This window comes from Artibeus jamaicensis, unplaced genomic scaffold (assembly GCF_021234435.1).
Source record: "Artibeus jamaicensis isolate MK-2021 breed Jamaican fruit bat unplaced genomic scaffold, CSHL_Jam_final contig_490, whole genome shotgun sequence".
NCBI lineage: Eukaryota > Metazoa > Chordata > Mammalia > Chiroptera > Phyllostomidae > Artibeus > Artibeus jamaicensis.
The window spans coordinates 18,326,356-18,350,455 of record NW_026521861.1 but is presented as its reverse complement, the minus strand read 5'-3'; the positions used below and the strand labels follow the sequence as shown (position 1 = coordinate 18,350,455).

Below are 24,100 nucleotides of genomic sequence, written 5' to 3'. Positions count from 1 at the left end.
TAGTGCCTCTCTGGCTGCTGCTTAGGTTCATTGCTGAGGTCGCTCTGTTTTCTGTTACTGGTGGGTGTTTTTCTGCTGAATCGAAAGAACACATCGAGCATAGCTCTGACCAGAGAGGAATGGTCTTCAGAGTGAGATCCCAGGGGAGGGTCTCTGCCCGGTTCCAGCTGCGCTGTTGGCCTCAGCAGCTGCCGGTGAACTTGCTCCCATCTCGGGGCTGGCTGGAGTTGGCTGTGGAGCTGGTTCCAGGGCACGTGGGCCCAAGGTCAGCTGAGCTGCTCTTCAAATAGACATGGTCTGAGCTCCTTGCCAGGAGGAGCGCAGCCTCTCAGCCCCATCCAGGGAAGGAACACTCACCTTCTGCAAAAAGACAGGGAAAGAAAACCAGAGGGAGCAAACGGGCCACTGACGGGGGCTCTCTGTGCTGCCCGATGGGTCAGGGTCTGCCTTTCCCCTTTCTTGGAAAGTCATCAGCGGCTCCAGGCCCACAGCCACCCAGCCCGGAACTTGGGGTCCCCCGTCCTCCTCTTCAGTCTGCTTGTCTCCCAGACGTCTGTGTAGGTCAGCTGTGGGCAGCGGCCCCCTCTGGAGAGGGGCTCTCGTTGTCTGTGTTGGCATGTCACAGCTGTGGGCCACAGCCCAGGCATGGCCTGGTTCTGCCCGTGCAGCGCCCATGGGGGCGCAGCCGCATCCAGCAGCCTGGAAGGGGGCGTGGTCTGAGTGGCACTGGTAGAGGTCCCGCCTCCCTTCATGTCCTGGAGCCTCCCCCAACCCCGTGGAGGGGCAGGGGTATGTCTGTCTCTGCCCAGTCATACAGACAGGAAATGGGGGCTCTGAGGGCCCAGCGGGGGTGGGGGTGGGAGGGCAGGTCACACAGCTGGTGAACAGGGTGTGAGGATGCAGCCTTCAAGTCCAGGCCCTTGTGTCCTGCACCTGGGACCCTTGCACACGCCCCAGCTCGTCTCTTGGGGCTGTGGCCTCTCAGGACTCTGCCAGACCCCCTGGGGGAGGCAGGGGCCCAATAAGCTGAGAAGGACCCCAGATAATCTCAGCCTCATGATAACATCCACTGGGCGGAACGTGAGATAAACTGATCGGAGGATTTGCCCTGAGTGGCCGGCAGGCGGGAGAGGAAGTTAGTGGGGGCTTTGCTTCAGCTTCCTAAGCCAGTAACATCTTCCTCGATAAATACCATCGAGATAATAACAGGAAAGAGGGAAAGGCTTTCTCCTCTTGTTTTCTAAGGAGACTGAGAAGATCGCAGAAGTGGGGGTTTGAGGGTAAAAAACGGGCTGTGAATCACCGCAGGCCACTTTGGAATCGTGGGAGTGGGTCCCGGAGCCACATCTGTGAGGAGACGAAGTCACAAACTGCTGGTGAAAATCACCTGGGGGTGCCTGGTGGGGGGCCCCGGAAACCTGGTGAGGAGAAGCCTGCAGACACCCCTCTGGGCCTGGCTACCCCCTCCTGGCCCTTCCAGGAGCCTGTTCAATGGCTCTTGGTCTCCTTTTTCTAAAAGCTGACTGCTGGCAGCAACACGACCGCAGTTACTCCCGGGAGAGGCAAAGGAAGACGGCAGGAGGGGCCGCCGAACATTCAGCGTTCTGTCCTTCCCACCGAGAGAGGCGGCCTGGGCGCCGCCGTGCCCCCAGCCCGCTTGCACAATGGGCAGCGAGGACTGGGCTGGGTTCCCCTTTCTCCCACTCTGCTGCTGCCCGGTGGTGGGCTCTTCCTTCTAGCGTTCTAACATTAGCTGTTGCCACTGGCAGACCGCCCAGACATTTGACCTCGGGGACAGTGTTCCCCCAGCTCCTTCCCGCACGCCCACGCACAGGCCCAGGGCTGTTCTCTGGCTCCAGAGGGACCATCTTCCCCAGCCAGGCCTGGCCTCCTCTGCCCTGCAAGGCTCCCAGCCCCCTCGGAGGCCTGGAGGCCAGAGGGCGCTGGGGCGGGGCGTGCTCCAGGCGGCCTCCCTCTCCCCGGCCTTGTGGTCTTTCCCACAACAGCCCACACTGGTGTGTGGAGCGGTCCTTCCTCCTGTGCTTGTCCCATGAGGATGTCAAGGCTAAGCGGCCTGCTCAGGTGAGAGAATCAGTGGCCGTGGCAGGCCTTGCGCCCAGCTTCCTGGGCTCGGAGGGTCTGTGTACTTCCTGTGACCCGGAGCTGGCATTCGGGCTCAGTGGCCCCCGGCGGGCCTGAAGTCCCAACTCAGAAGTGCAGGATCGGGGCAGTGTGACACCTTCCGCCCCCAGCAGGCAGGCGAGAACACGAGGGGCCTGCCTGCGCGGGGCTGACCCTGAGCCCTGGGGAGGCAGGGGCCCTGTAGCATCTCCATTTGCATCTCCGAGAGCCGCCATCCAAGGGCGCTGCGCCTTCCTCAGCTTCTCTTTTCTTCCGGGGCCTGGCTGTCCCTTCTGCTTTCCACCGCTGTGGCCTCCCCGCATTCCTTTTCAGAGGCTGGGGTGCTCCGCTTGTCCCCCTCACGTGCACCATTGTGAGTGCGTCTGCGTGGCCTTGTGTAACGCGGCATGGGAGAAGGAAACAGTGACGTCATGGCTTCGGTCAGTAACCTGCAGAAGAAAGGGAGGGCGAAGCACGGTGATGGCGCTTTCTGCCTGCGGTGGTCTCTCCTTCAAGAGAGCCCTGAACTGCGTCTCTATTGAAGTCAGGGTGTCATCAGAGATGAACCCCTCCCCCCCCACCAGGTCTCAGTGTGATTGGCAGGCAGCCTTTGCCTTTCCCAGGCAGGATCTGATTCCAGAATCTTCTCTTGTCATCTAAGGAATCTCGGAGAGACCAGGCCTGCCCTGGGGAGGAGGCTTTACACTGGGAGAAATACTGGGGGGAGGGGCTGTGCTCATTGTCCTGGGTCATTGCAGACACGTCTCTGCCACCACGGAGGGCTGGGGGCCTCATCAAGGAGCCATCGGCCCCTCCTTCCCTCCTCCTTTCCCGCAGTGGGTGCGCGGGTCCCAGGGGCGGAGAGCGGCTGGCAGTGGAGTGGCACGAACCAATGAGCATTTTTCCCGTACCAGGTACCAGGAACACAACGGCCCGGGACTTCCCGGAGCCCAGTGGGAACCTCGGTGTTGGATGCCGGGCAGCCTGCCAGTGGTCAGCACCTGGGCCCGCTACCCGGGAAGCTGTCGGGTGTGTGGTGTCCCGGCCTGCACGCTGCTGGCCCAGCCTCAGACTGAGCTCAGAAAGCAAGATGGGGCCTCGGATTCCATCTCTTTTTCTTGTTTGTTTGGCTGCCCCAGCACCCCAGGGGGAAGTAGTCATCCCATGACTATTTCAGGCCTCAGGGTCGGCCTTCAAACTGCCACCGTTCTGTCGGTCAGCATTTCTCCATAATTGCTCTGATAGATATCCTCTACACACACAAACCAGTTTGACCGAATTGACGGTCATGAAGAAGAAAAAGGAGAAGAAAGAAGGGAAAGCTTCATTTTGTTAGAAAACAACCACAGAAAGCCCCCATTAAGCCCTGGCTGGTGTGGCTCAGAGGATTGAGTGCTGGCCTGTGAACCAAAGGTTGCCAGTTCAATTCCCAGTCTGGGCACATGCCTGGGTTGCAGGCCAGGTCCCCCAGTAGGGGGCGCGTGAGAGGCCACCACACTTTGGTGTTTCTCTGCCTCTCTTTCTCCCTCCCTTCCCCCTCTCTAAAAATAGATAAATAAAATTTAAAACAACAACAAGAAGAAGAAGAAAACTACTTCGCACTGGAAACATCTTTCTGGTTAAGCAGGTTTCACTTAGAAATCTTTCCTCGTGGTTCTGAACACCCCTGCTCAGAGCTGGCTTTCGCCAGTTACTTGAGCAGCTGAGCCAGGGCTCACTCAACCATTAGCCTCTTGAAGGTCAGCACGAAATGACCAGGGTCCCTCTGTCGTGAATACCAGACCCTCTGCCGCTAACTTGCACCCAAAGAGAACACGCTGGTGCCCTGGGAGAGAACCCTGGGATTGGAGAGGAGTTGGTGAACAAAGCCCAGAACGGGCAGGGACAGGGCAGCTCAGAGCGTTTCAGAAGCAGGCGCTCGTGGCAGGCCACGGGCGACCCCACACGGTGAGCCGTCCCTGGCCCGGCCCAGGCATTAGAGCCCCGGGCCCAGGAGTGTCTGGTCAGCCACACCCGTGTCCTGTGCCTACCCCGTGCCCAGGGAGATCAGGCACTGTCCCACCACAATCTGTGCAGTGGCGGAGGGCGGAGCCCCGGTGGAGAATCAGGGTGCTGTTAGCAGAAGCAGGCTGCACTCCTCAGTCTGCAGTTTTACACACTTTGTGAAGGGCCCGGAGGTGGAGATCTCGTACCCGGAGGTGGAGATCTCGTAGAATAGCGGACTTGGGGAAGGGGTTCCTTCACATTGTAAACTCTCAGTGTGAGCCGTCGCCGCTCCACTGTGCCCTCGGGTGCAGAGTCAGAGGCTGCCCGGGGACCCTGGGCTGGCTGGGGGTCACCCCTGACTCTGTTTGCCTGGTGCGCTGGCCCCTTCCCCACTGAATTTTGACTTGGCACGAGCCCAGTGATTTGGGGAGGCAGCAGGTCCACCCAGTGAACATCTGTCTCCATCGGCTCTGCTTCTGTTGGGCACATGGCAGCGTGAGCAAGAGGCGGGGGCTGAGAGCAGCCGGGCAGCAGACAGTCTCGTGGTGCCTGCTCCATGCGGGGACAAGACAGCAGCCTCACCAAGCTTTAGCTCTCGGGGCTCAGAGAAAAAGCACAGAAACAAATGAGCTGACGTATGTGGCCGAGACCCTAGATAAGACCGTGCAAGGCACGCAGGGTGGGGAAGGTGCCCCACCAGGCGGTCAGGGAAGGCCATGGTGGGGGCCTGGTGACGGGACTGAGACCCAGAGCCCATCCTGGAAAGACCCCACCACAGAGGCCCTGAGGTGGTGGCGAGCGGGCTGGCCCCACCGAGCTGCATGTGAACACGGTGGACCTGGAGGGACTGAGGGCCCTGGGCTGGGCCCACTTGGGTCCAGTGGGCAGCAGGGACGGGGTGGCCGGAGTGTTACTTGGTTGCTGTGGGAAGTAGCTGGAGGGAGGTAAGCAGAGGATCAGCGTGGGAGGACAGGCCCAGGGGGTGGGGGGCGGGGCGGGGCTGCACGGGAGTGGGAAGCCCTCCCATTCCGAGCGTGTCTCCGCCGCCCTGGGAAACGGTCCGAAGCAAACACTGCTGAGGCCTTGCTGAGCGAGCCAGCGAGTGAGTGAAGGCCGGGGGCCCTGTGCGCTGGCGCGGTGGCTTCCTTCTGTGCCCACTCACACTTGCACCTTCCCCGGGAGGGTCTGGGGTGCTCCTCTCTGTGGAACAGGCAGCTTCGGGGAAGGAGGTGGCTGGTGAGCCGAGACGTGACTGCCGGCCAGTTCGCTGCCTGCGTCTCACCGCTGCCTGTGGCCCTAGCTCTGCTCGGTGGCCCCTGTGTCTGGCACAGCGCACAGGCCACCGTGGGCTCCTCGCTCTCTTCTGCTTTCCCCGCCCCGATCCTGGTTTGGGTTTCTGTGGGCTCCCAGCTTGCACAGGGGCTGTGGTTCCCCAGTGGATGTTTGCTCTGTGCCGGGCACCCACTCTGTGCCGGATGCCCGTGTGGCGTTGGAGCTGCCTCCCTTGGCAGGCAAGGCCCGTGGCATTGGCCGAGCCCAGCTTCCCCCTGTCAGAACCCCGCAGGGCTCTCGAGTTTGTCACCTGCTCTCCGTTGGGTGACTTCGGTACGGGCTTTCAGTGCTGCGTGAACTGAGCCCGCGGGGTGGGGGTCAAGTCACTGGAATCCAGGAGGGTGCCCAGTCCCAACAGGAAGAGAATTATTTTGCATGGAGGCGGGGGCCCTGGCGAAGGACTTCCCGCCCCCTTCACCCCTCGGGGGCTCCTTCTGGTCCTTTAGCACCAGCTCCAGTGTTCCCCGAGGAGGCCAGCCCCGGCCCCCAGCACCTGCAGGCTGCGCCACCTCCCCTCCTGTCTCTGTGTCACGTAAGGGTTTGTCTGGGCGACTGTGAGCTTCCTGAGGGCCTTCACCTCTGTGCCCAGGCTGATCAGGGTGAGCTCTAATAAGCTGATTGGATGACCACATAAATGACTGAGGCCAAAGGTCCCTGCATTGGGCAGCTGGGGACAGGGGTGGGGAGCTGGTGCCAGGCGCTTGCCACCCCTCTTATCTGGGTGGGCCAGGTGTTCCTAGTTCGCTCCACCCTCAGGCTTCCAGGCCTTAAAGAGCCAGGGCCTTAGCTCCTCTCGCAGGTGAGAGCCCTGTGACCAGCTGAGGGCTCTGGGGCTGAGAAGTTCTGTCCCTTTTACATCATCAGCTCGTAGGTTTCCACTGGTGACCCTGCGTGCAGGTCATCACTGGTACAGGTTTGTTGATGGGCAGGCGGATGGATGGGTGGTGGATGCGTGAGTCTTTGGGATGCTTGACCAGACCCTTCCTCCCGAGGCCAGGATGGGCAGCCACAGTCTCCTCCTCCTCACCAGCGGTCAGGACAGGCCTCTTGACTTGGGCCTCTATGAGCACAGGAACCCCGGGGTGCCCCCAGTTCAGGTTTCTGTGCAGCTGCGGAGCCGGCGCCTGGGCTTGGGGCTCTGCTGGGCCTCACTGGCCTGTTCCTCACCCAGTGGCCCTCAAGTTCTGCTGCGGCTCGGTGCGGGGTTGGGGGAAGACGCTCAGTGTCCCCAGCGGGAAGGGAGGCCGTCGTGGGGACGTGGTGCCAAACAGCTCAGACGCCAGTGCTGTCTGCTGAGAGCTGTGACAACCTGCGAGCTTCTGTCTCAGTTCAGAGAGGATGCCTGGGGGTGGCCCAGCACCACTGTTTTTCACTTGAGGTTCTTCCTGCCACTCTGAGGTCCCCTCGTCCCCCAAGCCTGGGCTGTGGGGTGCGGGGGGCGGGGAGCTCTCTTTTCAGCCCAACCTGGTGACCCATGCACATCACACGTCCCTCCCGTGGCAAACGCCCCGGTGTTAGAAGTCATGGGCTTTGCCCATGGGGGTTCGAAGCCCGTTCCCTTGACAGACTCCATAACTCACTGGAGACTTGGGGCCCAGCGTCCAGGCCTCCCCGCGGGCAGACTTCATCTCTCTGGATACTTTCCTCTCCTTTCACGAACCTGACGCTGGCCACAGGCCGCTCCCCCTGTCGTGACTTTAGCACGGGCCCAGCGCAGGGCCCCGTGCAGACGTGCTTCTCATGACTTGAAGAGTGAATAGCTTTTCTGGTTGTTTTCAGCACACGCCAAAGAAGATGAGTCACGGACCGACACTTTTCTCTTGTGGAGTTATGGGTGAGTAACCAAGGGGGCTGGGAGCAGTCCTTCCCTGGCCCTCCCGCCAGGGCCCGCGTCCTCCAGGTGAGACCCGCGAGCACCGTCTGGACACAGGCACAGCGGGCGGCCGCGGGGCCGCTGCTCTGTGCGTCCTGACTGTTCTGGCCCCAGCGGTGCAGGGGGCTGCTGGGCCAGGTACCGGTGTGTGGTCGACAAACAGGATTCCCACTACAGCACAGAGGGTTTCTGTCTGACTGTTAAAGGAACTGTGTTCATTTTTTTGAAGTCAGAAAATGCACCGTAGTGCAAAGCGTAAAATGTAAACCTTCTGTAGCCCATCATTACCCAGGGGCAGTAACTGCTATTATGCATTGGTGTGTTTTTATGTGTTTTGCACTTTTTTTCCTAGCCAAGGCCATGATGAACACACAATTACGTAAAATTATATACGAAAGGTATTTCTTGCGCTTTTCTCAGGAGTAGTTCCCACCGTTGCCCCCACAGACTGGACTTGGCGACCCCACGCGTTTTGATGAGTTCAGGGCACTGCGCTGGGTAATGGATCCGAACGTGCTTGTTGATCGAGCTGTTCCTTGGTCGTAGGGAGGAAGGGCGTTGTGTTTGCCGGTGTGATTAGCATGATGCAGTGTCTAAGCTTTGACCGCCTTCTGGGTCATTCTTTAGGGCAGTTCCCACGAAGGGGACAGACGGGCGGACGGGCAGGCGTGGTTTTGAGGCGCTGACTTCCTATCACGTTCCAGAAAGGCAGCCTCGGTGCCTGCTCTTTCGAAGGGGCAGGAAAGGTGCCTGTATCAACAAGATTGACCTCTCCCGCTCCAAGTGCTGGGCCCCCGTTTCTCCTCTTGCCGTCTGTGTCCCATGACTCCTGCCCCTGTGGGGACACCCTGAATGACAGGGAGTTTCTGTGACATCTTTGTCGAGACAGCAGCCAGGCCTCCATGACAGGTTGCTGCTGCGGGCCTCTTGCCTCCGACTCAGCCTCCCCTCTGTGCAGTGTCCGCTTTCTCTTCCTTGGACCCAGCCCCCCGAAGGTGGGGTGCAGCCCCTGTCACCTTGAGCATGGACCACACTCCTCACCTGCAGGATCCACTGGGCTCTGCAGCAGCTTTGGGGGCGCGCAGGGCGCTCTGTTCACATTTGGGGAAACTGCGGTTAGCGGGCGGAGTTGGACCCCAGGTGGGGGAGAAGGAAGACTGTTTTCTTCTTAGTCACAAGCCACAGCTTGCAGGGAGTGCCCAGGCGCGCTCGCCTGCCGCCAGAGGAAATGGAAGTAGGGAGGTCACCTGGCCTTGGTTTCCCCGTGTGACACACTTCTGAGGCCCATCCCCACGTGGGGCGTGATTGAACGCCTTGGTAGTGGTTAACGGCTTTCTGCGAGCCCTCAGCGACCCAGCCACATGCCTGCTTGCCTGCCTCATCTGGGTCAGAGTCGTGGTTGAGCTGCGGGGAGCTGCTCTCGTTCGTCACAGAGGGAGTGGAGAGGCTCCGGGCGCTCCCAGCCCCCAGCCCAGCCTGGGTTCGGCTCCCAGCCGCCGGGCCTGGCCAGCAGACCGGCTGCGGGCAGGTTGGTCTTTACCTCAAGGCTGCTCTGGCTCCAGGCTCCTGTGCCCTTTGCACTGGGTGCGTCACGTAGGCGCAGGGCCCCTGCGGGTCTGTGATGGGCGATGTCAGGGCTCGTGCAGTCGCTCAGAGGTGCTGACCTTTCTCAGCCTCAGTCAATTCGTCTGCGAGCCGACTGTGAGGATAGCACCTGCCCCATGGGCTTGCCTGCGGCCGTGTAGAGCAGGTTTGTAAGGGGATCGGCTCAGCATGAGCACTCTTGCATGAGCATCCGGCTCCCTGGAAGAGGCTCCACACCCAGACTTTTGTTTCCTGGGGGAGGGGGTATCAGCGAGGCAGTCGCCCTTGTGGGGAAAGGTCCTCCAGCCCAGGGACCTAGGCAGAGGCTCTGGGGATGGACGCACATGGAGAGAGGTTCTCCTTGCAGACTGCCCAGCACAGGCCCTCTGAGCCTGCAGAGCCCTGCAGCCTGCTCTCTGCCAGGGATCCTCTCTCCCGCCCGGGGCTTCTAGGAGGCCTGTGCCGCTGCTCCTGCTGCCTCTCGTTTGCAGAGCGGCTCTGGGGGATCTGTCCCTCCCGGGCCCTGTCTTCCGCCTGCTCAGCACCTGGGCACTGCCAGGTGGCAGAGGAGCAGCCGGGGTGCTGGGGGTCTGGGGAGTCCCCTTGTCCTTCTCTCCCACGTCTCTCTCTTCCGCTTGTGCTTGTCTTTCTGTTGCTCAGCCCATCCTTGGATTCAAGAAGCCCCGACCCATTTGACAGGGCACAGTACAAGGCTTTGCGTTCACTGCAGTGGCTTGCGGTAGTAGGTGCTTACTGAGTCACTGCCACATGTCGGGCAAGGGGTGCAGGTGGAGTGACTTGGTCCTCAGAGCTGTGGGCGCGGCAGCCCATCTTCCTAAGCCTCGGTTCCCACTTCCTGCTGGCGTTTGCCGGTGTTTGTAAGACTCAAAGAGACAGCGGCACACCAGAGGCGCCAGCTCGGTCCCTCCTGCCTCTGTCTCTTTCCTGCACCTGCCAAGGTGGGAATGCCAGCCATCCTAGGCTTTCCCAGGCCCGTGTACCGGTGGACGCTGTGGCGACCCATGATCGAGGTGTGGCCCTGTGCTGTAAACTGGGAGGGTGTCCCGGGCAGTGAGATTTCATCTTAGGCGTGACCACTTTTGAATAGCAGGCAAGAGTACACCCCATGGGTCCAGCCAGACTTTTCAAGAGGGTTTGGGCCCTTCCAGGGCTGGACAGTGCTCAGCAAAGATAAAATGTCACATTATTGTAATCAGCAAACCCCCTGCCTGTCTCCTGGAGATAAAGGACTCGTGTTCTGGCCCTGATGAGTGGGATTCTCCCGGGAGAGCTGGGGACAGCCCGACCCTGTCACTCGGTTCTTTTCCCCCCTTCCCCTCCATGCAGCATCCCAGCTGGAAGCCAGAATGAGTTTGAGTTTCATAAACGTTCTTCAGAAAAATGCGGGCGAGCACACTAGGGTGGGGAGGGCAGCGGCCGGTTTGCTTCCTCTCAGAAAGCCGCCCTTCCCAGTAGCGCGGCCTCCTCTGCACCCACTTCGATAAAAATGCCCTGTGAACGTAACCAAGTGTCCAGAACAGTGTTTAAAAAGCACGTCACTCCTTCTTCTGAGCAGGATTACAGGCCCCTCCCCACCTTTGCATCCCCTGCTCTGCCGCACCCCCGCCCCACATTTTGGGACTTAATACAAAGAAGCGGTTTTGTGCTTTTCCACAGTGGAGGAGGGAGCAAAGCTGGGTGAGGGGTGAGGGGGGCAGGGCAGAGTGGGGCCCAGGCCCAGCCCCTTTGGGGCTCCTTCCAGCAGAGACCACGTTCTGCCTCCGGTTTCGTTTTTGGACCATCCTGGGCACACCTGTGCTGAGCCGGGATTTCCTCTACAGGCAGCTCCTGTCTGGGGGGGAGCCATGCACACCGCTGCTTACTGTGTTGTTGACACAGGAAACCTCGGTCAGGTGGCAGCCTCGTGGGTGTGGCCTGGCCAGTGGTCAGCAGGCCAGCTCCTGTTACTGGCCAAGATTTCTAGTGGGAGCAGGAAGGGGCTTGGCTGTGCCCGGGAGAATCCCTCTGCCCTGGGCGGGCCTGGAGCCACGTGGGAACCCTTAGTGCCTGGCCCCCCCCAGCCCCTCCAGCACTCGCAGTGGGAGATGCTTCTCCATGTTGACCCGGCTCACGCATGTAATTTTGGGTGAAACGGAGCGAGCATGGTGACAGCAAGCTCTTCCCCCACCCCCTTGGTTCGTGGCTCCTGTTAAGTGAGTTCTGAGGTCTGGGTACCACACACCCCATTTTCCTCCCCTCTCAGGCCAGGCGGAGACCTGGCGATCGAACGGTGTGTGTGACAGCAAGTGCAGTGCCAGCGGTTGTGAAAAGGGCACCAGGAAAAGTCGTGCAAATAGGAGTCTGTGGACAGAGCAAAACAATTCATGTGCTAAAAAAAAAAAATGCGTAGAAACCCATAATTACTTTAGGAGTTATGGTAATAAATTATTTATTAATGTAAATTATTTCACAGGCAAAGAACGTAGAGGGAACTTGAGCAGAAGGATCATACATTATGTATAAAAAGGAATTGTAAAAATATTACGGCAGCCACGGTTGTGCTGCCGGGATCGGGCTTGTCCGCATCTTAATGATAAGCCCTTACTTTCCGTGTGTAATTACTTGGCTGTTGAAGTCCACTCTTTACACGAAAGGGGTGCTCCTGGGGGCACGCTCCGCATCGGTGTCTGCGGGGTGCACCGGTCGGCCATGTCATTGAGCTGCGAGGGGGGGTGGGGGGGGGGGGGGAGTGCATTTGGAGGTCTGGGAGCTCTTGGTCTCCTGATTTTGCCACCGCTCCTCGTTGAGAGTGGGACAGGATCGCAACCTCCTGGGAAAAAGCTGGCGTGGGGAGGTTCAGCGTTTTCGGTTCCCAGCGCCAGACATGCACCCGAAGCAAAGCGAGCCGTGGTGACGACGGAACCCGCGTTCTACGGGGCCGCACTCCGGTCTCTGCCACTTGCCCCTTTTCTCAGAGATCGCCAGTTTGAATATGCTGGTTGGACCGGGGCCTCCAATAGGAAACTGATTATTAACCAGAACAGGCTCCAGTGAGCCCTTGTTTCCGTTTGAAAGCGGGCGGCCGCCTACAAGCGAGCACGTGGACGGCGTTTCAAAACTTACTGTCCATGCTTCCGTGCTGCCCAACGTGTGACCTTGCATCTCTGAGGTAGTTGAAGGGCTGGTTGAGGGTTTGTCTTTACAGAGCGCTCGCGGAGTTTGCTTGCACCACCAGTTGGTTTCAGACGGTGTTTCTGGACTGGAGCACAGAGCGGAAGTAGGTGCGGAGTACAGGTGGTACTCGCTGGCTGTTTACGGCGACAATGACAAGGGAGCCTCCCGGGCTGCCTTCTCGCCCAGGCTGGCCCGACATGGGGTAGGGGAAGGGGTCCACAGCAGAGCCAGAGGACAGGGCAGGGCAGCTGCCCGCTGGGTGCCGCCCGCTGTGGAGCACCGCGAGGCTGCCTTCCACGTGGAGAGATGGGTCAGCCGGGAAGCAACCCGGCCCGACTGCAGCAGTTGTGGCCAGCTCCGCCGCTGGCTGGCTGTGTGTCAACTGCTGGACGTGATGTGGCTCTGGACGTCGGTGGCCCCACCAGTAAGTCAGGTGGGGAGGGCGGTGACACATGAGATGCTCTCTCCTGGCCCCAGCAAGGGTCCCCGTGTTGTTCTAGTTTATCAACGGTTAATGCGCATTCATCGACACTTTTCTGAGGGACTCTCCTTGCAACCAGCTCTCTCGTCTGTGTGACAGCGCCTAACTTTGCCCCGGTCTGGAGATGACTTGCAAGCAGCTGCCTGTTCTGTGCTCTGTGGACCCACGGCTGGATGGGCACCCCGAGGGGGTGGTAGAACTCACTTCTCTGTCCCTTCAGAGGTTGTGTTGCCTTCGCAGATACAAGCGTTTCCCTGCATGTTTCCAGATGCCCCCCCCCCCCCGCCGGAGGTGGAGGGTGTGGAGAGGAGGTGGGGGAGGAGGGAGGCCAAGGGGTGGAGAGCAGGTCCGTCACAGGGCTCCTGTCCGCTCTGCCTTGTGCAGGGGGGACACTGAGGCCCACACCTCCAACAGCTTGGTTGGTTTTTACTCCTCTGTACTGTCTGTTTGGAATCTTACGGGGTATCTTTTTGCAAAAGCAAAGACTTTCCTAAAGCAGTGGCACCTGCCACGGGCCACCCCGCTGGAACCCGCACCTCTCAGGCCCCTCTCAGACCCCCTCCAGCCTTACTGCCTCCCTTGACCAGGCTGGTGGGAGGTTCCCACCAGCCATTCCAGTCCTGGCCTACATGTCCCGGCCAAGGGGCTCCGTGTCCTGCATTGCTGTCCCTGAGCCCTGGGTGCAGCTGACATGGGTGGTTCGTCACAGGTGAGGGCACAGCCAGAAGCTGAGGCCTGTGTCTCCTTTCTGGTGCCTTAGGGAAAGAGGCGCTGTGGGTGGGCCAGGCCTCTGAGGTTCATGTAAAGGTAGGCGGCACCCCTGTGGGGCGGTTCAAGGCACCCCCCTGCACATTTCCCAGTTCTTCTAATAATAAGATCAGGTCAGGAAAGCTGCCTCCAGAAAGATGGCTCAGTTTTCTTGCATTGCCAACCAGGAGGGTGGGTGAGCTTCTCCTCCAGCTCAAACATGGGGTTGTTGTAGCCCCAGGGCTGAGTTAGCGGGCCCAGCCCCCAGGGCAGGGGAGACAGACTCATTGTCAGCACAAGCAGACAGGTGTGAAATCCGAGAATGAGTCAGCGGGTCTTGATCTGGCGGATGTGCTACCCAGGGGTGCTGCCCAGGCCCTGGGGGCTACAGGAACCTTGGGTCTGTGCTTCGGGTGCTTAACCTTTTCTAGAAACCACATTCGGCCGAGGTTATGTCACCATAAGGCAACCTCTGAAACGCAGCCTGGAGAGAGCTGGGGCTGTAATCTGTTTTTTGAACATCAGAAGGCTTGTAGTCCCCTAAGGAGGGCGGGTCCCTGGGCATTTCCCTTCAAGGTGAAGGGCAGGAATGGAAACGAGCATCTGCGGTTGAGTGCTGTTTGTGTTTTCTCCGAGCGCCCCTTTTTTTGTAAGCTCGGGCTCTGTGTGCCCAGCAGCCTCTGCTCTCCTTGGTCAGGGGACCAAACCCTTGTGAGTACGGTGCGGGGTGGGGCCGACTTCCTGTCCCCACATGGGTGGCCAGAGGCTTCTCCTGCGCCCTCCAGGCCAGTGGATGTCTTCCCAGAAACGTCAGGCTGGGGCACGGAGCCTCCGCTTTGAAAGACGCCTTGGCGGTCTGCTCATCGGTCTGCCGGGTAGAGAGAGTGGATGGCTTGTGTGCTTTTCATGTTTCTGTGGCGTTTGCCCTCCCATCGGTAAACAGGGCCCGGGGTGTTCGCACCGCTCACAGAGAGGCGCACTGCTGTGCAGTCTTGGACTTGTGCACACAGGCTCGGCAGGGAAGTGGAGAAACTGTAGCTGCTTCTGAAGGTCAAGGCGACGGGGATGGCGCAGAACCGGCTGGGCCCCTGTGCTCAGGCCATGGGTGTGCTCAGGCCATGGGCCATCATGCCGAGCCTGCGTCTGCCAGAGACTGGGTGTCACGGGTGTCCCACCGAGAAGTCGGGATGCCTCGGTCGCTTCCCCTTAGCACAAACCGTTGGCCTCTCAGGCCCTTTCCAGTGTCTCTGCATCCATAATGTGATGTGCAGCTTGGGGTCCCCACCCCCTCCTGGGAAAAAGGGACTTCTAGGTACCTGAAGAATAATTATTTTTCTCCACACCTCTGCTTTGTTATTGGCCCAAAGCAAAACAAACACCAAAACACCCGTTTTAGTGATGTTCTGAATCCAGGTCTGTCAGACCGGAGTCACCCATCCTCCGGGAGCGCCTTGGGTGAGTGTCACTGGCTGCAGTCCTGGCAGAGGTGACAGCAGACCAGGCCCAGTGTAGCTCGTGGTCTCAAGCTCCTCAACAGCGTCACACAGAGTAAAGCCACTGACTCCTCCTCACAGAGGTTCTGTCACCAAGTCAGGGGCTGAGCTCTGGAATCTGCATTTTAACAAACCCCGAAGGAGCTGGGTGTGGAGCATGCAGGCCAGAACCCGCAGAGTTCGGGACCCGAGGGCAGCAGAGCCCCTGGGTCCGGACCAGCTCCGAGCATTCTTGGTGGCTGCCATCACGGCCGGCCCTGGATGGGGCAGCCACGTGTTCTTGCCCCGGTGCTATGAGGGGGCTGCTGTCTTGTACCTCTCACTATACAGAGGAGGGAACCGAGGCCCCGAAGGGTCCAGTAACCTGAAGAGCTGCAGTCAGAACCCCGGCCCACACCCTTCCCGCCGCCCTGAGTGACGCCTGCTCGGTGGACTGCCCACATCCATGGCCATTGTCACTCTCGAAAGAGTCATAGTTGTTTGTGCAGAAGTGACGCAGAGTGGAGGGGCGGGGGCACCCGGTAGCCTCTCCTCGGGAGCCCCCCGAGTCCCTTTGTACGGGTGACAGCAGGGCCCAGAGCCCAGGGCAGAGTGCCATTAAAAATCACCTTCTATTCCTGTCTCTTTTGTCTGGTGACCCGACCCAACAGGTCGCTCTCTGTTCTCTGGGCCGAGGGGGAAAACAGGAGGGCTAAACATAGCCTCGATTGTTTCGGCTTTTCTTCTTACACATGCTTCTCAAAGTGATAAAGATAGAAACCATTAAAACTTCATCTGCCCTGCAGACAGACCAAGTGGCCGCCTGGCTGGTGTTGACACTCAGAGCCATGCTCAGCATCTGACATGGCCCTGGGTGTTCAGAGCATCTCAGACACGACTCCTCCCGCCTGTGTCCTGGCTGCTGCACACATACCTGGCCATGGCCCCGGTGGGGTGGGGCGGTCAGGGCCCGGCTCAGGTCGGACCTGCCGGGCCCAGGAAGGGTTATGTGTGCCAGGGACAAAAGACAAGTGAGACCAGGTGAGCACCCACAGGCTGAGGTCTGCTGTGTGCCAGGCTCCGAGCTGGGCCCTGGGGGCCCTGCTGGGACTGTGCCTGAGCTGTTACGGCCCAGTGACAGATGCCGAAACAGATAATCAAGGTCCCAGTAAGCCGGAGCCCTCGGATGGAAAGTCTAGGCAAAGCTCGTGGGTGCCTGGGTGGGGCCACTAAGGGGAAGGCGTGCCCACAGAGGAAGTGACGTTTGAGTTGGCTCTCAAATGAAGGGCAGGACACTGTCAGTGGAAGGGAGGAGGAAACTATCCCAGGCCTTGGCACCTTTGCAAAGGTGTGAAGCCGAGAAAGAGCTGCCGTTTGGGGGGAAGCTACAGATGCGCTGCACTTACGCTGTACAACTTGTCGAGTTGTACTTGCATTTAACCAGTGGGCTGAGCCGAGGACTGACTCTTTGCATCCTCCCGGCAACAAAGAAATTTTCTATGTTAGGCCAGAGAGGCTTCCTCTTTCAGGGTGGGACAGTTCCTTCAGGTGATGAGGGACACTTCAGACTTGGCCTTCCAACCCTGGCCCCCACTGGGGATTTGTAACTAACCAAGAACCAACCGAATGCCCACCCCTCTGCCCACCAATGTGACTTACCTGGGTTCACTCCTGCAGTTGACGTAGCAAACTTCAGTTTGATAAAGGATTTCTGGTGCTCAAAGGGTATTCTTCGGGGGGTTGCATGCTCAGACCCAGGGCTGCATCAGGTATTTTCGAGGGTGGTTTTGATGCCACGGATTGCCGCCTGACTTCTGACGTCGCAGCAAGCCTGTTGTGCCTGCAGCGTGGGGCCTGCTGGGGGCTGGGGTGCAGGCTAGAGTGTTTGCACTCTCTCTGCAAGGCTGCACGCTGCTGCTGAAGATGGACCAGAACAGGCGTGAGCCTCGAAGGTCTCCGAGGCGGTGAGGACGCAGGGCTGGGTCGGGAGGCCAGAGGGGTCCGGAGCACCAGGACCTCGTGAGGGCCATGCAGGGGAGGTGGAGTGGCCATTCCTATCGGCCTCCGGGTTTCCCTTTCTTCTCGTGGTTTCCCTAGAGATGGGGAAATTCCAGGAAAACGCCACAGGAAGCTGTGTCCTCTGAGGATGGGCCCAATCTCTTGTCACTCCACTGGTGTCCCAAGGCCTGGGAGGGCACATTCTCTCGTGGGCCTCTCACTCCTAAACAGGGGCCACCAAGGTGCCATCTTGGGGCCCTCTCTGCTCTGGGGTGGAGCCTACTGTTTTCTCCCTGGCTGCGGTCCCGACAGAGGTGACCACAGACTGATGGGCCACACTCCTGGCCCATCTGGCGCCTCCGTGCCTTGTCCTAAAGGAGAAGTTGGTGGCTGTGCTGTTTTGTGGGAACTTCCCTGAAAGACAAAGCAGCAGACCCGGAGGAGGATGAGATCGCAGGCCCCGGCCCAGCCTGGTGGGCTTGGCGGCCACATCCTCCATGTGTTTGGAAATGCATTTGTCCTTAGAGACCGTGCAGAAACTGGAGGAAAACAAAGAGAACATGTAAATCAACCAGCTGTCTGCCTCTGGACTGCGTGCCTCTCGGTTTGCCTTTGTCTCCCAGTGTAACACGCGTCTTTTACTGAACAGGAGCCGCGCCATGTCGACCGTTTGATGTCTGTTTCGTCACACTCCGCGTTACGTCATTAGCAGTTCCGCGCGTTGTGAGTGTTCTCCGGAACTCGGCGTGCTTCACGCTCCACGTTGCTCCTTGATGGCGCACGCGTGGCACCTCACTGGCGGCTCCTGTGTGCTCTGTCCCTCTCCTGTCATTTTGAAGCAACATCATCGCACACGAGTCTGCACCTGTTTTCTGAACCTAACTTACAAGTCAGATAACAGGCGGTCGTGGCTTAGTCACCGTTAGTTTGTATCTCTTTTCATTCCGCTTTATCGCCAGTTGACTGAGCCTTCAACAGCTGACAAGTGGCAGATTGAAACCATGTTACAAGAATGATGAGTAGAGGATAGCAGTAGACTGTCTCGAACAACGTAAAATGCTACTTGCGAAAAGGTAGTTCTCGGTGGTGGTTTATCCAGGTCACTGAAAGGGACACGGGCTGACCCCTGCCACCCACCGGGGCCCGGCACATCCAGGTGGAGGCGGACAGGCTCTGTGTCTTAGGACAGGGTGGGGCGCCCTAGAAGGAGGAGTAGCCCACTCAGCCCTGGCTTGGCCTCACCTTTGGCTCATGAGGCTTCTTTTGGGCCATACTGGTCATTCATTCTCTTTGAATCTGTTAAGCAGCTGCTGCTTGTGACGCTCAGCGTGGGCTGGCCCCTCGGGGGTCACTCAGTGGCCTGCGGGAAGCGGCCTGTGGCGGGGAGCCAGGTGTGGCACCCTTGCTGTCAGGAGCATTCCTGGGGGTTGTGTCACAGTTGCTTTTGCGTGTGGCCCCCTTGCAGGACTGGGACCCCTCCTCTGCCCCGAGGGCAGGGCCGCGGACAGGCTCCCCTCAGAGCTGCAGTGCAGGGGAGAGCACCGGGGCCGGCCTGAACGTGTTGTATGTCTTGTCACTTGCTAGCTGTGGGCCCCCCTCCCAGCCTCGTCCCCGACACTGGTGGTGAAGGTGGTACCCTGCTGGCCACTGTTCCAACCCCCGGGGGATGCGCAGGACCCTGCCGCAGCGTTGTGAGTCCGCATGTGCGATGTACCTGCTGGAGGTCATTCCAGGGGTCACCCCTGCCCTTCCCTTGGCTGCCTGACTCAAGCCGTAGTCTCCCCTGTGTCCGTGTTTGCAGTGTGGGGACCCAGGGAGGCAGGGAGAGATGGGAGCACGATGACAGGTCGGTCCCCAGCCTCTGTGGTAGACACTTGGATACGGGAATGTGCAGATTTGTCTCTGTGCGCCTGACCCTCCCAGCGCCGCGCCTGACCCCACGGCAGAAAGCCCAGCCGTTCCTGACCGTGTTGCTGGCGTAACGGTTCCAGTGCAGAGGCGATGTTTCATGGCAGGGCTGGCTTGCTTGTTCCCGTGTTCAGGCAGAGGCCTGATACCCAGGCTCGACTAGGACCCTGGTGTCTCTGCAGCCCGAGACTCAACCCAGGAGGTCTTGACCACTTTAAACGTCCTCGATTTCAGCGAGGAGTCCAGTGAGCTGGAGGAAGGCGCTCAGTGAGTGGCCGCTGCTGCTGCTTCTGCTGTGGAGCATTTCGGGGGAGGGGAGAGAAGTCATTAACTGTCCGGTTTCTAGTGCCAGCGAGTATTTTGAAGGAGGAATTCAGACGAACTCATCTGCCAGCACCCCCAGCCCCTTTGACCTTGACCCGGGTCTGAAGCACCAACTGATGCATCTCTGGCATTGGTCTCCTGCCAGGGCCGTCGAGTCCCGGCCCAAGAGCCACAGGGCGTGAAGACAGATGTGACAGGCACACTTCCCGGCTCTGCTGCTGCCAGGGCTGGGGCGGGGCTGGTCGGTTTTCCAACTATAAAATGAGAAAGCATTTTGGGCAAAAGGACTGCTTTGGGCTTTCCCCTGAGGCAGTTCAGTGTGTGGGAAAGAAAACCATATCAGGAGTCCATCAGATACCTGGATTCTGGGCCTCACTCTGCTTCTAATCAGCACCTGGGACTTAGGTCCCCTCCCTGAGCCTCAGTGTCTCCTCTGTGAAGTGAGGCTGGACCGGATGGTCTTCAGGGCCTTTCTGGCTCTGAAACCCCGTAAAGCAGGCTCTTGGTGAGCAGGTCGAGGGCTGGCACGAAGGGCTTCTCAAATCCTGTTTCTCTTTGTCATTTATGAACCAGAAAATGACAGATGGCGAGACCTGGACAGGAAGTGCCCTCTTCAGATTGAGCAGCCGAGCGCCAGCATCTGGGAATGCCTGCCCGAGAAGTGTCCGGGCGGCACCCTGTGGCACCAGGAGGCTGCGACCACCTGCGCGGTGACCAACCTGATCAAAGACCTCAGCCTCAGCGACCCCAACGGGAACCCCTCCGCGCCCCCCAGCAAGCGCCAGTGCCGGTCACTGTCCTTCTCCGATGAAATGTCCAGCTGCCGGACATCGTGGAGGCCCCTGGGGTCCAAGGTCTGGACGCCCGTGGAGAAGAGACGCTGCTACAGCGGGGGCAGCGTGCCGCGCTACTGCGGCGGCTTGGGCACCATGCAGCGGAGCTCCAGCTTCAGCCTCCCTTCCCGGGCCAACGCGCTCCCCTCGCCCTGCGACCCGGCGGGGTTTCCCCACCGCTTTGGCGGCCAGCCCTGCCCAGGGGCGCCCGACTCGGCCGCCTGTGCACAGGCCGGCGACATCTGGGGCCCGGACCTGAACCCCGTGGGAGCGGCCCGGCTGGACATGCAGCGGTCTCTCTCCTGCTCGCACGAGCAGTTTTCCTTTGCCGAGTACGGCACGCCCTCCGCCAGCAGCACCCCAGCCTCAACGCCCGAGCTGGCCAGACGCCCCAGCGGGTTGTCCCGCAGCCGCTCCCAGCCCTGCGTCCTCAACGAGAAGAAGGTCGGCGTCAAACGGCGGCGCCCCGAGGAGGTGCAGGAGCAGCGGCCCTCCCTGGACTTGGCTAAGATGGCCCAGGTAAGAACCCGGCCGCGTGGGCTGGTTGCTCGCTGGAGCCTGGAGTGTCAGTGTTCTCTGTTGGAAATCAGGAGTTTTCTGTCCCTGCGAACACAGTGTGAGTGGTACAGATAGATGGTGAGAGGCAGGGTGTCGCCATGTTGCCCAGGTGACCCCCTTTTCTCGGGCGCTGCTCTGGAGCCTCTAGCTGGAGTGCCCGCAGCCACGGGAAGTAACGCACGCACAGGCCAGGTTCAGCGCCCCTTGAATAGGGCTGACCCGGTGATCGATCCGGGCTGTGGGGAGTGGCTTTGGAGACTGACACACGGGAGGCCCTTTTTATTAGACTGGAGACCCTGAGAGCGACGGGACATGGTGATCCATTGCTGTCCTCTGTCTGCAGCCTGGCACTCGTGCTGGGTCCCCTGCGTCTGGGAGCCCTGCCTGACGCTAACACTGACCTCCACTGAATGGGGTGAGCCTGGCGTCAGGGCGCCGTCATTAGGGGGCCTGGGGCCTCGGTGCCACCTGCATTTGGTTCCTACTGGGGAGGCCCGGGCAGCAGGGTTGGTCCTTGTGACCCGTCCAGTGGCAGACCAGCAGATGCAGTCGGGGGGACGCAGCGCTCTGGCCATCGCCTTTTCTGGTCTTGCCGTGTGAGCGTCAGTTGCTGCCGGGACGGAGACCTGGTCGGCCGTGAAGGCTTGGCCTCGCGTGTGCGGCCTGTGGCCACGTCTGACAGGCCGGCTTGTCGCGTCGGCTCCTTTTCCGCCCGGGCCTCCTTTCATTCCAGAATGAACATAAGTCTCTGTTGGCAGAGTTTCCTTCTCCCTCCCGTAATCCCCCCACCTGACCTCACGGTCCCCCTACTGCAGGAGAGGTGCAGGGTGTCCAGTCTAGGGCACACTCCTCACCCCGAGTCTGGGCTTCCCGGCCTGGGGCAGCCGAAGGTCAAGTGCGTGACATGCCTGCCTCCCCCATGCCTGCTGCCTCCTTGCTTCCTTGCCTACGGGTTCACAAGGGGAGGGCCCTGAATGGGAGCTGGGCAGCCCTCCACCCTCTGCCCCTCGTTTTCAAGTTTCCATTTCTCCCTCCACCACTCCAGGCGCGTCCCTTTCCTTTCCCGAGGACCGTACAGCTGGACGGCTGTGGGGCACATTCATTTACATTGGACACAGGGGTGGAATTTTCCTCCTCGGGAGGAACTGAAATAGGTAAAAAGTCTGGAGAGGTGGCAGATTTGGGTGACTTCTGAAGAAAACCCAGAGCTCTGAGCTCTGGGTGTGATAAACGGCTCCAGTTAAATGTTTAATGCTGAGCTTATTTTATTAGCTAATCAGCTAGATAGGCAATAAAGACAACTTACACGTGTGACTGTATTTTACTGGCCACAAGTTGGAAGAACAGCGCTGGGCACCCCTGGCGACGTTTTCCGCCCTCACTCGGGTAGAAGCGGTTTGAAAACACACTGCTTGGTGGGGCCGAGCCCAGATGTATAGATCGTTTCATGGGGCCCAGGCAGGCCTCCAAGGTCCCGCCGAGGCCGCCCAGTTCTGCCTGTCTTTCCCTGGCCAGGGCCTGGGTAGGGCAGAGTCCAGGGAAAGGGAAGGGGGCCCCAGGGCAGTGTGTGTGCCAGGAGGCCGCGGCCAGCCCCCTGGGGATAGACCCTGAGCCCCCACCAAGCCTGCGGACCCTGGCCAGCCCTCCCTCCAGGAGGATCTGCCTGCTTAGGCTCCCCACGGGGTGATCGATGACTTCAGGGGGTAGGCCTTGCTTTTCCAGGAGCTTTGGAAAGCTGGCCCAGGGCAGCCCCCATGTACCTGAAAGTGGCCCAGAAGCAGTCTGGGGCACGTGGGGCCCTGTGCCTGGGGCCCACGAGTGGCTGTGTGTGCAGCACTGGGTGCACAGGGACCTGCTTATGGCCCAGTGACAGCTGGTGAGGGACTTCCAGCCCCCGGGCCTTGGCCCCTGCGGGCCGTGGCTCACCCAGCCTTGTGACTGCCGGGAGGCGAGCACAGCGGGCATGTGGCGAGGTGGGCTGAGCCAAGGGCGGGCGCTGCCCCGTGCTTCCCGCCATTCCCTCTTCAGGCTGGGTCGTGGGCTCTGTCATGGGTCATTAGATGTTGGCTTACACGCTTGATTTTTTGGGAGGAGGGGGTTTTAGTCGAGCTTATTCTAATAAAGGACCCCACTTGTGCATAGGGTCTGGTGCGTGAAAGGCCCAGACTGGAGGTGCCCGGGGCCTTTCTGGTTGTTAGACCTTGGGGAGCTCCGACGGACCCTGCTCCCTGGAGGTGCCGAGCGGCCGAGGCCCTCAGGGCCCGGATGTGTGGGTACCAGGGCTGAAGGGCCCAGAGGGAGGGTGGCAGCCAGAGCCCCTCCAGTTGTCAACAGTGGAGGGAACACAGGGGAGCCAGAGGAGGACGGCAGGGGAGGACGGGGAACCCTGAGGTCCCGGGCCCTGCCCTTGTGCATGCCCACGGGAAGGGGCAAGGGCCGGGGTGGGGGGTGAGTCACTGCCCCGAGCGAGCAGCAGCGGGTGTCGGGGTCCGTGTGACCGCAGGCCTTGCCCATTCCGGCCCCGCAGAGGAAGCTGGCCCTCCCAGAGCACGGTGTTCACCTTCAGGCCCACCTCTGGCAGGGGTGTGGGCAGATCAAGGCCTCCGGGGCGGCGCAGGAGGCCTGCAGCCCCAGGCCAATTGCTTGCCATCATCTCTGGGCAGCAAATACCGCAGCCACCGACACGGGACTGTTGGAAAGAATAAGGGAAATAGTGTGTACACATGTGTGCTTATGTATGCATGACTGTATGTGTACATGTGTGCATGCATGGATACGTATGTATAAGTGTGTGTGTCTGTACCTACTTACTGGTACGGACTTGTGTGTTTATCTGTGCGTGCACACGTTGCCTGGTCCACCAGCTGGCACACAATGAGTGCTGACACGCTTACTGTTGTCACAACTGCAGGGCTTGGGAGGGGAGGCGCGAGCTCACGCTGGGCAACTCCACAGGCAGAGCTGGGATGAGGTAATACCCCGGGAGCACACTCAGTCCATTGTGCGGACCCCCTCTTTCTTCTTTTGTCCCTCTTCTCAACCCTGGTTTTACCCTTCCTTTTCCGTCCTTGCCATTTACTTCTCGTTTGTCCCTCGTCTTGCTTGGACCTCCTCTGCCGGCAAGGGTGGCCTGTCTTCCCTGTGCTCAGCCAGCCGTCGCCCCATACTCGGAGCCGAGGCTCGTCATGTGGTGGCGGAAGGTAATCGCACGGCCAGCAAGGGACATCTGCGTGCGTAGGCTCACCTGCCACCTGCCACCCACGGGACTAGGGTGGAAGCAACCAGGGACCCCCCTCTGCCCCTCCGCATGTCTCGACCTATGCTAGCTTCATTTCTGGAGCCCAGCCGTGCAGCCGGCTGGCAGCGATAGCGCTTGTCCTTGTGGCATCACTGAGGCTGAGTTGCAGAGGGTGGGGGCCTAAAAACTCCGTTCAGACCATCTTCCTTCCTGTCCTTTTAAAACCTCAGCGCCCAGCTTGTGGGTGGGGCTCAGGGTCCTGGGAGAGGGAGGGTGATTGTAGTGAGGAGAACGCCCCCACCCAGGGAGAAATGAGGTAGAGACCAGGACCAGGGGGGCTGCCCTCCCCTGGAATTGGATGGCACTGCTGCTTGAAGGCAGCCCGGGGGCCAGGCCCGCCCACCCTGCCAGGTCTGACCCTCGACTTCCCTGCACGGTTTTCCTCTCGGACCCGTTGAGGCCCCTGCTGCT

The 24,100-nt window shown here is 60.1% G+C and overlaps 1 protein-coding gene across 5 annotated transcripts in view; it reads left to right on the top strand.

The window, feature by feature from the left end:
* Window positions 1-24,100, top strand: part of FAM53B (family with sequence similarity 53 member B) — a 110,394-nt gene that overhangs the window by 47,698 nt on the left and 38,596 nt on the right. For 4 of the 5 annotated variants that reach the window (XM_053668554.1, XM_037159080.2, XM_053668555.1 and 1 more), the window contains exons 3-4: window positions 7,219-7,273; window positions 19,574-20,352. In XM_053668554.1, coding sequence (XP_053524529.1) covers window positions 7,219-7,273; window positions 19,574-20,352 — 834 coding nt within the window. Of the gene's footprint in view, window positions 1-6,260; window positions 6,353-7,218; window positions 7,274-19,573; window positions 20,353-24,100 lie in introns of those variants that run through there. The other variant, XM_037159083.2, reaches the window with a different exon arrangement.